This window comes from Stenella coeruleoalba, assembly GCF_951394435.1.
Source record: "Stenella coeruleoalba genome assembly, chromosome: 8".
NCBI lineage: Eukaryota > Metazoa > Chordata > Mammalia > Artiodactyla > Delphinidae > Stenella > Stenella coeruleoalba.
Window position 1 is genome coordinate 26,680,742 of NC_137154.1, and position 16,821 is coordinate 26,697,562.

A 16,821-nucleotide genomic window follows, 5' to 3' on the forward strand; every position below is an offset into this window, starting at 1 on the left:
CATTGAAGTCTTAAGATGTAAAGGTTATTCCTTTGCTATGAATGGATGCATGGGTATTAGCATATATGGGCTTCAGGTAAGTAAGAGGTAGCATGTTCCATATTTGAACCTACTTCTGTTAAATGTCAGTAACTGTACTTCACAGATTGTTTTAAGGATCAAATGTGTGTGTGTGTTTAAATTAAAATGACCAGAAAAGTATGTATAAACACTAGTTTGTGTTACTATTCCTCCCTTTTGTTCCACCCCTTGTAGTCAAGGACTAGGTGTGAACAGCCTGGGTCACACTCCTCCAAAGGTTTCTGGTGGTATGTTCTGGGTCTCTCTTAGCAGATTCCTTTCTGTTCTTGTTAACTTTACTATACCAGAGATAATACTTCATCACTGTATTTATCTAAACTTGGAAGAAACTTAGGTCATAACTGCCACGAAAGTGTGCTTTACAAGAATTTCTACTTAACTAATACTAATCACCAACAAATATTTGAGTTCCAATATTGGTTTAGGTGTTGTAAAGATTTAAGATCATGACATGATTATTGTCTGTTGGCTTTTTCAGTCATAAAATAGTAGACATACACAAAAGCCAAGCATGTAAGAGGATGTTATGTTCCAGAGCCCCATGTAGGGCAGACTTTAAGTGTTTTAAACAATCTAGAGTATTTGGTATGTGCAGGCAACATAGGGAAAAGCTTCATGGAGAAAGGAAATGTATATTGGATCAATCGGACAGGCAAAAAAAGATCTTGCTGGATCGTTAGTATCTTTATTCGTTTTTTGATTTTTGTTCTCCTTTGCTTTTATTGGTGTCCCTAACTTTATAATTGTATTTAACGATTCGTATATGTTACCTATTTTTAGAACTCAGGAACAAACACACGTTAATGAAAAACTATGGAAATTTAGACACCCAAGATGTTCACATTGTAGTTTCTCCCAAGGCAGTACTTCAGAATATATTTAATGACTTATTTTACCTTTTCCAAATACACTATTTTGTTCTTTTCATCTGTAACCTGAGATGTACTCATTTTTCTATTTGAGCAGCCTTATGCTTCACTACATATAAATCTACTTATTATATAGGTAGGAATGAACCTTGCTATTAGCCCTAGAACCTACAACTAGTTCCACTAGTAGAAGTTAATGATCTTACAATATCTGATATTCTTTCAAAAAACTTTATCCTTACTCTACAAATAGATTTAACATTTAAGTGTATCTAAATGAAAATAAGTAACTTGATTCATTTTTGGCTAATATTTCTACATGATGTAAGACATTCCAAAATTATATATTTCAAAATTATATAATCTCTAAATAAAGTGTAATTCAAATTTTACGTGCTTGTATAAATTTATTTTTCCAAAAGGTAATTCAGGGGTGATGGGGGGGAGAATGAATAGGCAGATCACAGAGGATTTGGGGGGCAGTGAAAATACTGTGTATGGTACTGTGATGTGGATACACGTCATACATTTGTCCAAATTCATAGAATGTACAACACCAAGAGTGAACCCTAAGGTAAACCATGAGACGTCGGGTGATGATGATGTCAGTGTAACAGACATGTCACTCTAGTGGGGATGTACTGGGGAGGCCGTGCATGAGTGGGGGCAGGAGGTATATGGGAGATCTCTGTACCTTCCTCTCAGCTGTGCTGTGAACCTAAAACTGCTCTAAAAGTCGTTTTTAAAAATTTTGTGACATTTTAAAAAACTGGTCATTTCTTATTAAACCTAAGATGAATATTTTTCTTCACATAAGGTTCCCAAGTAATAATCAGTCAAAAGAATAGTGAAAATTAATTCCTTTCCATAGATCATTTTGGTCTGGTCAATAATTCAACTTTCTTGGGTAACAAAACCTATAAAAAAGAAACTTTAAAATGCAATTTTGAAGATTGTTACTGAAGAGTAATTTTTAAAGTTTATATTGAACAGACATTAACGGGCAAATATCTCATATCACAGTGGGCATTTTTGTAAGTAATGTGTTCTGTCCTAAATATACTTAGGATTGTCACTGAGTAAAAATTTAAATTTATGTTATATCCCAGTTAATAACAAGACATATAGAAGATGGGATCTTTTCATTTAGTAGAAGGTCACCATCATTAATTTTACAACTGATGATTTTATAATAGGTCCTTCTAGTTCTTGATGGTCATTATTGAAGTATAATGCATTGAAGATATGGCCTGTACAAAGGCAGAACAAGGATCTTAATTAGAATTCTGACAAGCCCACTCCAATAAAATGATGAGATTATTTGTAATTGATGTCACAATCAATTACCATTTAGTTCATCATGAGCATTCTAATAGGTCTGGCCTTGCTATTGGCCCCAGGATGTTGCTGAGTGAGTGGCTGCCCTGCTTATGCTGTTATTGAGACAGGAGGGCACATTTTCAGTCAGCATCCTAATGACCTCTTTTGAAGTCTATTAAATTAATGACCCTGTCACACTGTTTTGATCTCTTATAACCTCAGTTTGGGGTTTGCATAACAAATTAATGTTTGGGAACCATATGGCAAAAAAGATAGGTCTTTTTAAAAGTTGAAATATTAATACTACTTATTAATATTTAGTAAAAGTTATTTTATTATGCAAGAAATAACAGCAAAAATGCAAATTATAGGGTTTGAATGTATTTTATAAAAGAGAACTTTAGGACATTTCTCCCTACCTCCAAAAGACATGATTTTTTATTTATAGTACCCAGATTTGTTTTTCTTTTTTAAAGGGGCTGCTTTCTTCTATAATTCTAGGTGCCAACAGGTCATGTGTGGTTAGAAGGTGATAATCTACAGAATTCTACAGATTCCAGGTACTATGGACCTGTTCCATATGGACTAATAAGAGGACGTATCTTCTTTAAGGTACTACTGTTTTCTGCTTAAAATGCAGGCTTTCTTCTCTGAGCTGGGAAAAAAAACAAAACCAAAAAAAAAAAAAAGTTCCTTTCAGAAGAACTGAAATCTTTAGGCTGTCAGTGGATATAAAACTGTTGCAATGACTACTACACTTTATGAACATGTTGGCCTTCATAGCTATAAACATTACCACTCCCCCATTATGACAGGTAATTGAGAATAATTTTTGTTTGAAAAATAAAGTTCAGATTAGTTGTAGCATAAGAAGCTTTTAATTTGACTCTCCAAAAATTTACTTTTCTCTCATACAACTTTTCCAACCATATTCATACCCAGGGCGTATATTAATATGCATTTGCAGAAGAGCAATCTAGCAACTAGCTGGAATGCAGGGATATCCCAGTTAAGTATAGTGAGTAATGCACTTATCATGGTTGTAGTAAATGTAATAGTAAAGATTATTGTTTTCACTGGCTTTTCCTTTTTGCCACAAGCAGTCAGGAGAAAAACAGACATGAGTGTTTGGGGCTGTTGGATAATTTACAGGATTTTTTACACTTAAGCAGATGTTATATTCAAGTACGTAGGTTTACAGTTAACTCTGACGATAGTGAAAGAAAAAACAAACATATACACACTACACACGTATTATTTTCTAGTATAATGTTTGAATGTTCCAAACTTTAGAGGTTAAATACATACACATACAGGTTTACTTTCTACAGTCTTATTTTGAAGTAGAAAATCTGTTCTTGATTGAAGAATAAGGAGAAAGCATTTAATTATACGGCATAGAGAAAAGGATGAATGAAAAAAAGAAGGGAATGTGATGATGCTATAATATCACTTTACTAATTGTCTTCAATCACATTTTGATTTTACAGATTTGGCCTCTGAGTGATTTTGGATTTCTACGTGACAGTCCTAATGGCCACAGATTCTCTGATGATTAGCAAGCATTTATTCTTTTGATTTGATTATTGTCTTCTGCTAAAGTGAATTTATTGTCACTGAAACCATGTACTTACTAATAAACTATTTGCTATTCAGTTTGAGTTATTTTTAATTGTTAAATGTAAAGAATAAGCAACACACACTCTTGCAAGCTATATTTGTTCAAAATATATGGATAAAAGTGTAATCCAAAATAAGTCATCTAAATTCTGATACGAAAATATTTTTAGGGAAAACCTGGAACAACCTCACTTTCAAATTTTTGGTTGTACAGGTATAAGGAAGGTAATTTACTCCTCTTGAATATGCCTCATACTTTAGCTACATTTACAAGGCAGAGTACTAACTAGTCTTATAAGTCCACACCAACAATAAACCAAGCGTCTGACCTAATGAAAAGCTGCTAAGTCACATGCTTGGCTTACTCGTTTGAAATTAAGGAAGAATGTTTCAGTGATCCCATAAAGGATTCCTTAAAATTTTTTAAATGAGTTCTGACTCATACGGTCCATAGAATATTAAATATATAGAAAAATAAAAGCTTTACTATAATCAATAATAACACATTAAAAAAGTCCACTTCATCATACCAGCAACGCAGTGGCCACGGTTTTCTGACTCCAAGGCTCTCCTCCTTTCTCCGGTTGCCATTTCACTTTACTGACTTTGAAATAACTCATGAATATCCATAGCCTTCATCATGGGAGAGCTAGGCTCACATGTTATTCACGAAGATTCTAACTTAATTCTAATGACCTGAGATTTGAAATAGTTGTACAAAAGGCCTATAACTTTAGCAGCTAGAAATATGTTACTTCAAAAACTTAGCAACTATAAAGGATTATGACGATACTGTGACCCATTAAAAGATGAGACACACTTATATGAAGAAAGGAAAATTCTTATATTTTGTACCAAGGAGAAAATGCACCAATAATAAACTTCTCAGATGGGAATTCACTAAATATAATTTTTAATTCAAGCCCCCTTTCTTAGCGATCTGTAAATATAAAATGTAAATACATATGAATAATGAAATTAATTTTCTATTAATCTAGGTGGACTTCGACAGTCTTATATTTTTTTCTGCAAATAATAGAGCTGACAAAAAAGAATCCTTTTTTTTTTTAATCAGCTTTATACATTTGCCTGAATGGACAAAGGTGGAGTAGATTTTCCTCCATGTGTCTGAATACACTAAAGAATTCCACTTAGTGAACAATCTCAGCGATAATGAAGGAGTTCTATAACTAGTGAACACATATCACAAGAAATCAGCGTCACTTCTTCTGCTTCATCCTTGGAAACACTGTATTTTCCACCACATCGACAACTCAGAGAAAAAGAATGATCATCTGCAAAGAAAACAAAATGCTTACATGTAACTACTTTGTTAATACCTTTTTAAAAAATGCAGCTATTCCACAGAAACTGCAAAAGAAAAAAGATCAGTCAATATAAAATATATTTAAATGAGAACTTGAAAAAATTTCTCATATAGGGGCAGTGTTTCTAAAAATTATCTACTAAAAAATCTTTATCTGTGGAGGAAATGTATTGAGGGTATGAAACAATAGACCAAAGATCCTGTAGGGGAGAGCAGATGCTCAGAAGTGACCAATGAAATTTATTTGAAGTCTTCTGTTTTCTTAAGATTCATGTAAATTTTACATTCTTCTGAACAATGCGGTTGTCAAAATATTATTGTGAAGGAAGAAGAGAAACAGCCCTAGCTGTCTTATTGTTAAGGAGCATGCCTTTGCCAGTAGTATATCCTTTCAGAGAAAACCGCTGACTTGACTGTTTATCAGGTTCAGCATTTGAATCCTGTCTGTTCGGGTATCACACTATTTCAAGAATCCTGACTTAAATGTATAGACATATACTGTGGTGTCCTTTCTGTGGGGGCTATGTGTGTGTACCTGTTTGTTTGGTGTTTACAAATGATTTAGGAACCAAAAGGACAATCACTGAAAGATGCCCAAAGGAGGCAATATGGTGCAACGTTCTGCCTACGAATGGGGGAAATTTTATAAGTTTCATCTTCCTAGGAAGTTGAAATACTTTGTCTTTTAACTGAAAGAATCTCTGATCCACTGGTTATTCCATTTTACTGTCACTGAGGAGTGACTGTCAAAGAAAAGTAATTACTGATCTCATTATTTTACTACTGTCATAAAAAAAATTAGAGATAAATGAACTAAATCTCTAAAGATATAATTTCTTACAATCAAGTATCTTCATTCAATTCTCAAACTTCATTTTTTAACACTTAGATCTCATCATATGCCATGAAAAGAAAAAGAAAAGAAAAAGAAAAAATATTCAACTGCCTTGGATTTGTTCTCTAATCAACTTTGGTCTTGGAAAAACAAGCAATTAAATAAGCCAGCTTTACATGTTTATTTTATCAGTAAGGAAAACATTAATTCACAATCCTGCTTTTCATTTTTCACCACAATGTCTTTTTTCTCTATAAAGAAAAATAACTTAATCTTGAATTTTAAAACACATCTTCCCTATCTGAGCCAACATATATGTGTAATAGAGCATGCTTTCAAAGTGAACTATTTTATTATTAAATTGCCTAAAAATACATATTCTAACCATTGGTTTTCTGGAGCTAAATCTCCCTCTTGTTTTTTCACCACCTCAGTGAACACTGAGAAACAATCTGAGGTGACATGTGCTTGGTAAATGATGCAGAGGCCACCATGGGCTACTGTGGAGTTTTGTCATAGATGATTCCAAATGTGAATGCTCACTAAAACTCACATATTTTTAAATTTCTTCTTAAATTATTCTACTATCACTTAAAGTGATACCTTCACAGAAATCATAATTTTAAATACACTGAATGAAGGCAAAACAACCAAGCTGTATGAGACTAACTGTAAGGGGAATGGCTAACTTCAGTCTCTCAATAGTTCTTCAGGTATGCCTTTTAAGCATAGTAAAATGCATCATTTCCTACTGTTCCTGGACCCAGAAGCTGATAATTTGGCTATGTTTATCATGTAGGATTTCATCCACTTTTCCCCTATTCTGGATCTTCACCTTCCAAGGTTATTCTGAAAGCGCCCATGAAGGAATCATCAAATGCTTTTGCTAGTCCAGTTGATCACACTTTTTATGTACTTTCATCTGCCAAGGCTGCTCTTTGCAATCGCACAGAACAATTCCAAATTGCAAATTCAACTGCAAAACTCACATGACCAGTTTTTAAACATTCCTGCAAAAATAATAGCTTCATGTAGCTGTTACTATTTTCTCTCATAAGGATAAGGACTATTTCTATCTTTACAGTGATAAAAAACCCTTAATTTAAATAAGTATCTAAGAACATCCTATACTTTTAAGATGAACTGTAGCTGCTTATAACTGATTCATTGGCTGTAGCTGGGATGCTTCTTTATCGTCTTCACTGTCAAGTTTACTTTAGGGAGCACCAAGGACAATAACATTTATGATAATTCTTGATTTCATGTTGTATATGTCTTTCAATGTCTTGGCATTTTCACTTGTTATCAAAAAGCCCATATATTTGCTGACTGAACAGATTCTTGAACCACACTAATCCACAGTCTTAATTTAAAATAAAATCTTAAATTGATTATATTTTTAAAATTTTACTAAAGAAGTAAAAATTACAAAAACCAGTTTTCACTGTTTTAATATTATCAGGAATCATTAGTAACAAAACATATTAGTCATATCAACTACAACAAGAGGAACTAATTTGTCCAATAAGAGATGGACACACACACACATATACTGGTTGATAAGCTGGCAATACTGTATTTTCAAAAAATATTACTTAGCTGGGCAAGTCCCCCTGATAAACATGTTCTAATCTATCCCCTTCACAAAGTAGCAGTGAAATCAGTGTCACTAGTGTATTCTATTTTCACAGCAGTAGCTCTTCCTGTTTACTCTGATGAAACTATCATGAACCCCGGGAGCCCCAGTTACACAAAATCTCAGTTTTCCAATCATTCACTGCAAATAAGAATTTCTACTCCAGGATTTCATTTGGCAGTTTAGGAGCAGAGTGGCTCATAGGCAAAAACATGATTCCCCTTCTAAGTCAATATAGCTTTGTGACCCAACTTCCTAAGAGCACTAAGCTAAGAATTTGCCATTAAAAAATATTCCAGTAAACTTGGTTTCGGAAAGGACAGGCTGTTTATCTTCTACTTATCCACACTTACTAATAAATTTTTATAAACCCCCAGGCTGAATAATACAGTTATAGGACTAAGAGTATATAAAATTCTAGAAAACAGTAAGACTTCTTCATTTGCCCAGAGAAACATGGAATTGTGGTATTCATGGCTTCCATTTTTAAAAAAAGGAACTTAATAAAACCTAACCAGAGCAATTCACAGAACTAATCTGAAGAATGGAAAATTAAGTTAGATTTAAGTTTTTAAATTCTATTAATAGGAAAGGGGAAAAAGATACGACTTCATGGTAGGTAAAAGGGAGTGACAGATTTTTCTTTTCCACTTAAGACATAATCAAAAAAGGAGGTTAAACATCAAGCTCCAAGTAGAAGAGTATAACATGTATAACATTAAAATCCTTGCTCTGACAATTTATCATTCCATATAAAGAAACAAAAATAAACATATATTCTAATAGGAATTCATCTTAAGTGTCAACATAGGATGGAAAAAATTATCTCCTTTGACTATATTCCCTGTTATACAGATGGAGAGTAAACAAAAAATCAAAGTAGTTTAAAAAAGAAAACCATATGAAATCTTAAGTACCTAACATCTAATTAGGATAGGAAAATAACTGGAAATGAGTCACATAAGTGGACATCAATAACTGAAGTTTAGAATGAAACAAAAAGATTCCAAACAAAAACACCCACATATATATAGAAAGCCAAGCTGTTATTTCCGAACATCCTATGGTTTTTTTCTTATAGGAGGTCCCTAATATTTTTCCTGATTGTAATCAAGAGAAAAAAATAATTCCAACCTTCATTCCAAGACATTTCTTCAAGATATACTCGAGCATCTACTGGTCCCATATTTCTTAGATCATCTTCTGTAAAATACAGAATGAGACACTTAATTTTGATACTTAAATCATAACCATGAAGAATGCTAAGAAGGCAAGTCCAGCCTGGTCACTACAATTCTAATTATATAAAAACTTAGCTTACTATATTTGTGACTAAGAAAGACAGTGTGGAGTCAGGTAAAAAATAACTATATTTGAACCTCAGTTATAATATTTTACTAGCTTTTTAACCTTATGTATATCAAATTATCTACTTTAGAAGGGTCACTCTGGACTGAATTATGTCCCACCTCCAAAATTCTTATGTTGAAGCCCTAACTCCCAACATACTGTATTTGGAAATAAGCCTTTTAGAAGGTAATTAAGGTTAAATGAGGTCATAAGAGTGGGGTCCTAATCTGATAGAATTGATGGCCTTATAAGAGGACGAAGAGAGAGGTCTCTCCCCACTCACACGCACGGAGGAAAGTATCATATGAAGACACAGCAAGAAAGTGGTCCTTTGCAAGCCAGAAAGCGACCTGACCAGGATCTTCATCAACTTGCACCTCAATCTTGGATTTTTCAGCCTCCAGCACTGTGAGAAATAAATTTCTGTTGTTTAAACCACCCAGTCTATGGCATTTTGTTACGGCAGACAGAGCAAACTAATACAAGGGTGTTCTTCCAATCAACTGAGATCAGGCTAAAAGTGCCTTAAAGAATAAGGCTCTAACCAAATTTAAGGGGGCTTTTAGTCATCTGATTTTTAATTCCTCACAACAAAGTAATAGGTAACTTAAAGGAATAATTTTTTTAAACTAGTTTTTTTTTAATATATAAATTTATTTATTTATTTACTTTTGGCTGTGTTGGGGCTTCGTTGCTGTGTACAAGCTTTGTTTAGTTGTGGTGAGTGGGGGCTACTCTTCGTTGTGGTGCACGGGCTTCTCATTGTCGTGGCTTCTTGTTGTGGAGCACGGGCTCTAGGCACGCAGGCTTCAGTAGTTGTGGCACGTGGGCTCAGTAGCTGTGGCTTGCGGGCTCTAGATCTCAGGCTCAGTAGTTGTAGCGCACGGGCTTAGTTGCTCCGCGGCATGTGGGATCTTCCCAGGCCAGGGCTCGAACCCATGTCCCTTGCATTGGCAGGCAGATTCTTAACCACTGTGCCACCAGGGAAGCCCAGGAATAATTATTTTAAAATATTTTTAATAGCCACGCAACACAACCTTTCTGTGTTGATGTTCCACTGCTGTTTCCTGGGCCAAAGTTTTCCCTACGGAGGGAAGGTCCAAAGAAACCGGGAATGCCACCTAAATTTAGTAGGAATATGGTCTAGGTAGTATAAGCATGCACTCTTACTTAAAGCAAGTGTACTGTAGGACAAAGAAAGCAACTATATATGAGAATCTCTTGTCTTTGTTTTTAAAGGCACGCTGTACTTCCTGTATGCTTGTATTGTTCTTCTAGAAGTCAATGCTTAAAAGAAACTACTAAAATCCACCCCCCACCCCAATGAAATTTTCTTTAGCTGTCTCACTAGTCTCTTGTTCACTTGCTGAGAATGCTTCCCTTTGTTCCGTTGTGTGAATGCCTGCGATTTAATTATATTTAATAACTGCCTGTTCAAAATTTATTGGTGAGTTACACAATTTTAAAATAGATGAAAAGATTATACAATATTTTGAACTCACCATGCTTTTCTATTAAGGTATGTCAAATATTATATCACTTCATATTTACTGGGTACTAAGTCTATTAAACTGTTCTAAAACCCAAAGATAAAGACTTCTGCGAAGTGGTCAGGGGTGGTTCTTCCATCTCTGTGTGTCCACTGAATAGCCTATGCAAAGTGTATCAGTATGAGAGGTAGTTTCTGAACAAAACAATTTAATTTCCACATTCTATATAAAGTTTACTTGGTTATAGGTTATTCAGTATTCCAAATTAAAAAAAATTCTATCTAAAAGTCTCATGGACTTTTATCACATGTTTCAATTTCTTACTCAGAAGGACCAAGATAATCTGCTTGAATGCAGAAATGAAACACTGTTTTAGAATTGAAGAATGGGGGTAATTGGCACTTAATAGAGCTTGGTTAGGGGAAATACATTCCAGGGTATCTTACAGATATCTTAAGTAATTTTGAAATCAGAGCAAATCAGACAAGGCAGAGGTAATGACAAGATGAATAAACCTTAATCTAACCTATCTTGGACACCTGTAATACATTAATTGTTAAAAAAGACAACCCATTCATAAGTATCCATTATGCCATGTTTATTTTAAAATAATTAATGAGAAATAACTGGCAAATATAACTGCCAAGCAAGTCAGGTTTGTATTGTTCTGCTTCTCTACTAGGAAGCTATTGTTATTCTCCCTAGTTACTATTTCATGTGGAACACTTTCTATTATTCCACCTACTCCAAAGAGTGGCTTTTACATTTTTATTATTTTTTTCCTCTTTCTGTACAGAAACTTTATTTTAGCTAACTACTTCTTAGCTGAAAGATCAGTTTAGACCATATCTCATGGTAAAAGGGAAAGAAAACAGAACATAAAAATGGTTAGTACTTTACCCAAGGTCAGAGTTAAAAGGAGTATATTAAAATTTCTCCTGTTCTGTGCCTATCTAAACATCTACATATTGACCTGATTATTCAATACTATATGCACACAGTCCAAGTTTTGTGGGGATTCTGGTTTTAAAAGTCAGTATCTGGGCTTCCTTGGTGGCGCAGTGGTTGAGAGTCCGCCTGCCGATGCAGGGGACACGGGTTCGTGCCGGTCCGGGAGGATCCCACGTGCCGCGGAGCAGCTGGGCCCGTAAGCCATGGCCGCTGAGCCTGCGCGTCCGGGGCCCGTGCTCCGCAACGGGAGAGGCCACAGTGGTGAGAGGGCCGCGTACCGGAAAAAAAAAAAAAAAGTCAGTATCTGACACAAGAGTGAACACAGGCTTCCCCTGCTATCTGAAAGTAGAGCTTTCCTATGAAACCTTTTGTAAGGCAAAATAGGTAAAGCAAAGAAGAAATTACCTCAAGACATATCTTGCTAACGGATGCACAAAATAATTCAAGATAAAGCACAGATGCTCACAGACACAGTTCAAAGCTATGGTGGCTTGATGCTGAATGTAGTTCCCAGGGAGAGAGGTTGGCAGTGCCGCTCTGGCCGCTTGGGGCTCTCCGCAAAGCAAATGCTGAACACTGTTTTCACTTTTCACCTCTTTTCATAAAGGTGAACATCCACTTAGGATTTCTTTCCATTAAGTGAAAGCAGGTACTAATGTAGGTCTTTCATGAAAGCGAAGTGGAGTAAAGCAAATTTTTGAAAAGTGGAGGACACCTGCATACTGTATGATATCCCCATTATGTGAAGTGTAACAGGCAAAACTATCCTGTGATGTCGGGCGTGGGAGAGTGAGTAGTGACTGGAAAAAGTTACAGGGGCCTGCTGGGGTGCTGGTTAGTTAGATGGGTGTGTTTACTGTGAAAATCCATCAGGCTGTACACTTAGGATTGGTGCATTCCTCTGTATGTATGCTATACTTCAATAAAAAGGTTTACGTATAGTGTTGAAACTCTAATGGCTATATTTTTAAATAGAAATAAGGAAAGAAAAGTTAGGGGAACGAAGTAAAGAGCTCCGTAAGAAAGTGTGTATCCTTTGAAAGGACCATAATCTAACAACTTCTGCAAAAGGCTGAGGGTGATTAAGTCAGGGGGAAATTGGATCCCTGGAGAACTGTATGATGAGCGGAGAGGGTACTCACAAGGAAAAGGTGAATCTAAGTGCGCGGGGGCGGGGGGCAGGGAGGAGACCACCATCTTTTGTTGAGAGGCAGGTGTCCAGCGAATGGGGCAACAGCAACTCCCCGCCCCCCACTACCATTACAAGGAAGGAACTCAAACTAATCAATGTTTCTTTTTTTTCTTTTTAAACAATGATCTCTGCTTGTCCACCACTGTAGATACAATTAGAAAACTTAATTCCTCCCTAGCCCTTAAAGTAACGCACAGGAACCCTGTAATTAGCTTTGATTATTATCTACTAATCAGGCACTGCATCTGTAAAAGACATAAGTTCGTTTTCTTTTGAGTTTTACATATTATAAATATTTTTGCTCATTATAATAGTGTAATAGGCATCTGAAAATGTAAACCCTATCTTAAAGTCCTCCTTAATATGATACTACCAAAAATCATGAGAAAACAGAAACTGACTTAGAAAGTGATTTAATTAAATAAACAGATCCAAGATTTAAATCTGGAATCTTAGCTACAGAATGGTAGTAATTTTTTAAAAAACCTAAAAACTGCCCTTTGGAAAGAAGAGCACTGCCTGGCATTTGGTAAACTCCATTTTTAGTCCAATGTCACTACATGATTCCTAATTCTTTTGAAGTGAATGGGTTCAGCTTTTTCTAACATATCTAGGAACGTTAAGGTCTATGCACAACCTGTACTGTGCTCACAAGCTTAAGCAAATATGGAGACAAGAAAAACTTCCAGATTTACTTACATGTAGAAAGCAATGCACCATCGTTAAAGAGAGATTCCCAACCAATATAATGATAAAATCAAATAATTTATGTGGTTACTTGAAAAAGAATCTTTCAACCTTTAGAAGTATAGGCCCTTCTGACCTTGTGTTCTATTGGATTTGTCTGACAACAAGAAGTGAAAGAATTCTGTGGCTCCATTGTCTCAACAGTGGGATCTAAGAAAACACTGGCAGGACTCATCAGAGAGGTTTATGAGCCTGCAATTCAAAGAGATTAAAAGGAAAATCTACGGAGATTCTTTCACACTGAAGAATAACATTAAATAACTATTAGCAGCTTGGTTCAGTAAAGCTTACTAGAGCTCTCGCTGGGTCATTCACAACTTTCTAAAAGAGGAAAGGTTTTTTTCAGCTCCATTTGGGAATCAATAAATATTCCTTACTTCTTACCAGACAATGGAATTCCAGCCTTTTAAAACTTCCTCCTAATGACAGTAAAATTTCTAAAACAGCTCTTTGTTTGCTGCCTATATAATTACACTTCCTAATCCCAGGAAACCTTTTCTAACTGTAGCTACAATTCAAATAAATAAGTAAAAATAAATAAACAACAGCAACAAAAAGCTACCGAGAAGAGGAATTAAACTTTATTCTTTATGGATATCTAAAAGTCTCATTCAACCCACTACTGGCCAAAAGATCTAGTCTATCTGCAACTCTGTCCCTACTATTCAAGAGTGGCAATGTTGTGTGTTACTCAAGTGATCAAGTCCCCAGAACACTCTCATTTAGCAGTTAGTGCACTGTATTTATTTTTATGCCATTTAAAACAAAATTCATTTCAAACTTACAGAAGTCATCTATGTGTGTTAAAAGCAATTGCAGTATTTTCCTTTAGGTCTAAATTAGTATCTTGCTGCTTTAAAACCATGTAATTTAATTTTAAACAATCACCTCCTTCTTAAAAATCATTTCAGTATACATAATTAAGTCTTTCATATAGGAAATAACTTGAAGGAAATCAGTTCCTCGTCCTTAATAGTCTCTGTTCTTAGAACAGTCTCTACCTTGATAAGAGATTCAGAATCAGGCAACATTTAGCTTGAAACCTATTCATTAAATCATAAAGCTCTATAATTCTTTCCCAGATGAAATTAAAGAGTCACAACTGCAAGGCTTTCCATACTGCAGAAAAACTACAAACTTGGAGCTTAATTATGGACTTGAAGAACTACGGTTCTTTCATAAGCTGAACAGAAACCCAGTGCTCATGAAAGGTACCAAATGAAACCCGGAAATTGAATTTCATGTTTCACTGCAGAAAGGCAGAACACAGTAGCAGAAGTAAGCCTGGCCTCTCACTCTGACCCTCAAATATGCCTCATTCCTGACTATCTGGAACTAAAATAGTAGGTTGTACACACCTATTCAAAACTTGGCAGCCTAGCACAGTGATTAAGAGTCAGAGAACGGCTTTGAGTTTCCCCTCTTATCAATTACTAGCTATGTGCCCTTAGTCAAATTACTTAAACCCTCTGGGCCTCAGACTCCTTCTCTGGAAAACAGATATTAAAATCTTCCTTACAAGGTTGTTAAACAATGATTAAAAGACAATTGCCATAGTTCTAGTGCTCAACAAATGACAGCTATTTTAACTGTTGTTATTAACTCATAATGTTTGTGTTGACCTGTCTATAACAGACCACAGGAAAATGACTCAATTATTGCATGGTTGGGGGGTGGGGAGTGGGGGGAGCCTCGAGTACCACAGTGTAGGACGGCAGCAACTTTCACCTTGTCTGGATTTGTAACAGGGTTAAGAAGTTTGATGTACTTTACTATTGTCAGTCCCATTAAAATTGATCTATTATTATCAAAGCCATAGTCCATATTATTATTTAGTCCTTCCAAAGTATCAAACAGAACTGAAAGATGGGGAAAAAAAATCAAAATAATTTATGGATTAAATTCAGAGGTTAGACGTAATGACAGTAGATTAGAAAGTCAGGGGAGGCTTTCTTTTGTGGGGGGTGGAGCTAGGAGGACCAGAGTTGGAACTTGAACAAAGAATAAGCTGTGAAGAATCAGAACGCAAGGGTATTCTGAGTAACAACAAACAGTATAAGCAGATGTGTTTGGGAACCCCTAAATGAATGGGGAGAAGATTCACATTAGGTTTGTGATTGGTGATAAGGCTGGAAGAAGTAATTAGGGACAAACTTAAGAGCTTCTGTCGCATTTAAATTCCATGTGAATGGGTAAATGTTGTGTTAGGGAGTGGGTAGTTATATAAGTTCTTAAACAAGAGTAAGAATAAAGAAAGCTAGACCAATCAAAATGTAAATGACTATGGGAGAAGGCCAATTAGCAGCTGTGGAAGTAACCTGAGTCTATGTTATAATCTGGGTATGGTCTATTGTGGTAGCTGTGAGAATAAAAAGATCACTTAGAGGGAAAAAAAAAACACATTGAAGAATAAATGCCAACACTCATTTTTAGTTCATTGGCTATATATTGAGCAAACCAGAAGTAATCAGAGTGTAATATGAAAGAAAGATTTCAAGTCTGAGGGTTAAAAACAAGCAATGAGAAAGGTGGACCCAGTCTTGGTTTTGAACCCATTGATTTCAGTCGGGTCAAGTACCCGAGTAGAAATTGGGAAACAGGTTAAAGATGGAGACACAAACTTCCTAAAATTCTACATCTTCTCTGTTATTAAATCAAAACTTCCAATTATGTCCAAGTATTACAGGATTATAACTATAATCTTGCCCGTAGGTTCCTATAGCATTATTTGAAACTAGCCAAATTTTTATTCAGAATCATTGAGAAATGATCTTAAAATACATTGTCATTGCAAAAGCAGTTATTTGTATTCAAGTAAAAGTAACAAATAATGCGAGCAGTCACCTTCTTATGACAAAGAAGATGAAGCAAGAGGACCCTCACAGAAAGTTTTATCTATATTATCTTCCCTCTCTGAAGAAATGCAAGTCCCTAACTGTCTAGATGGATTTTCTGCATCATTTCACATACTTACTTTTCCCAGAAACAGTCACCAAAAAAACATGCCCCCTGATGCTTATCTTCAAGTTTTACCTGAAGCACATTTTTATAGCCAATTTTCAAATTCCTAAAATCAAATGGAAAAACGGATATGACCATAAATGGAAACCCTAATCTGACTAATACAAGTATTTTATAAGGGTCAGTTTTAGCACATAATTTACACAAACATCCACTGGCCTTAAGTCATTATTTGAAACAGATAACCCAAATTCATATTATCTACATTTAAAAGTATTAACTCGCTTTTTATGGAGTTAATCAGTCTTTAGTGTTAACTTGCTTTTCAGCAAGTACTTTTATTTTAAATTTAAGAAATTACATGTTGATTCAGTTCTCTGACACATAAATGTTGGTGGGGTTTTAAGGTACGTTCCTCATCTGGTCCAAGATTTACTTATTT

At 35.2% G+C, this 16,821-nt stretch overlaps 2 protein-coding genes across 4 annotated transcripts in view; one reads left to right on the top strand and one right to left on the bottom strand.

Annotated features, from left to right (window-relative positions):
- IMMP1L (inner mitochondrial membrane peptidase subunit 1) overlaps positions 1-3,897 on the top strand; it is a 73,446-nt gene extending 69,549 nt beyond the window's left edge. For both annotated transcript variants that reach the window (XM_079930694.1, XM_079930695.1), the window contains exons 6-7: positions 2,772-2,882; positions 3,761-3,897. In XM_079930694.1, the coding sequence (XP_079786820.1) occupies positions 2,772-2,882; positions 3,761-3,829 (180 nt within the window). In that variant the 3' untranslated portion in view covers positions 3,830-3,897. The remainder of the gene's footprint in view (positions 1-2,771; positions 2,883-3,760) is intronic.
- Positions 3,898-5,036: 1,139 nt separating this feature from the next.
- Positions 5,037-16,821, bottom strand: part of DNAJC24 (DnaJ heat shock protein family (Hsp40) member C24) — a 60,997-nt gene continuing 49,212 nt past the window's right edge. Inside the window, exons 4-5 of one of the 2 annotated variants that reach the window (XM_079930696.1) lie at positions 8,823-8,891; positions 5,037-5,185 (exon numbers count right to left, since the gene is read on the bottom strand). In XM_079930696.1, coding sequence (XP_079786822.1) covers positions 5,055-5,185; positions 8,823-8,891 — 200 coding nt within the window. In that variant the 3' untranslated portion in view covers positions 5,037-5,054. The remainder of the gene's footprint in view (positions 5,186-8,822; positions 8,892-16,821) is intronic. The other variant, XM_079930697.1, reaches the window with a different exon arrangement.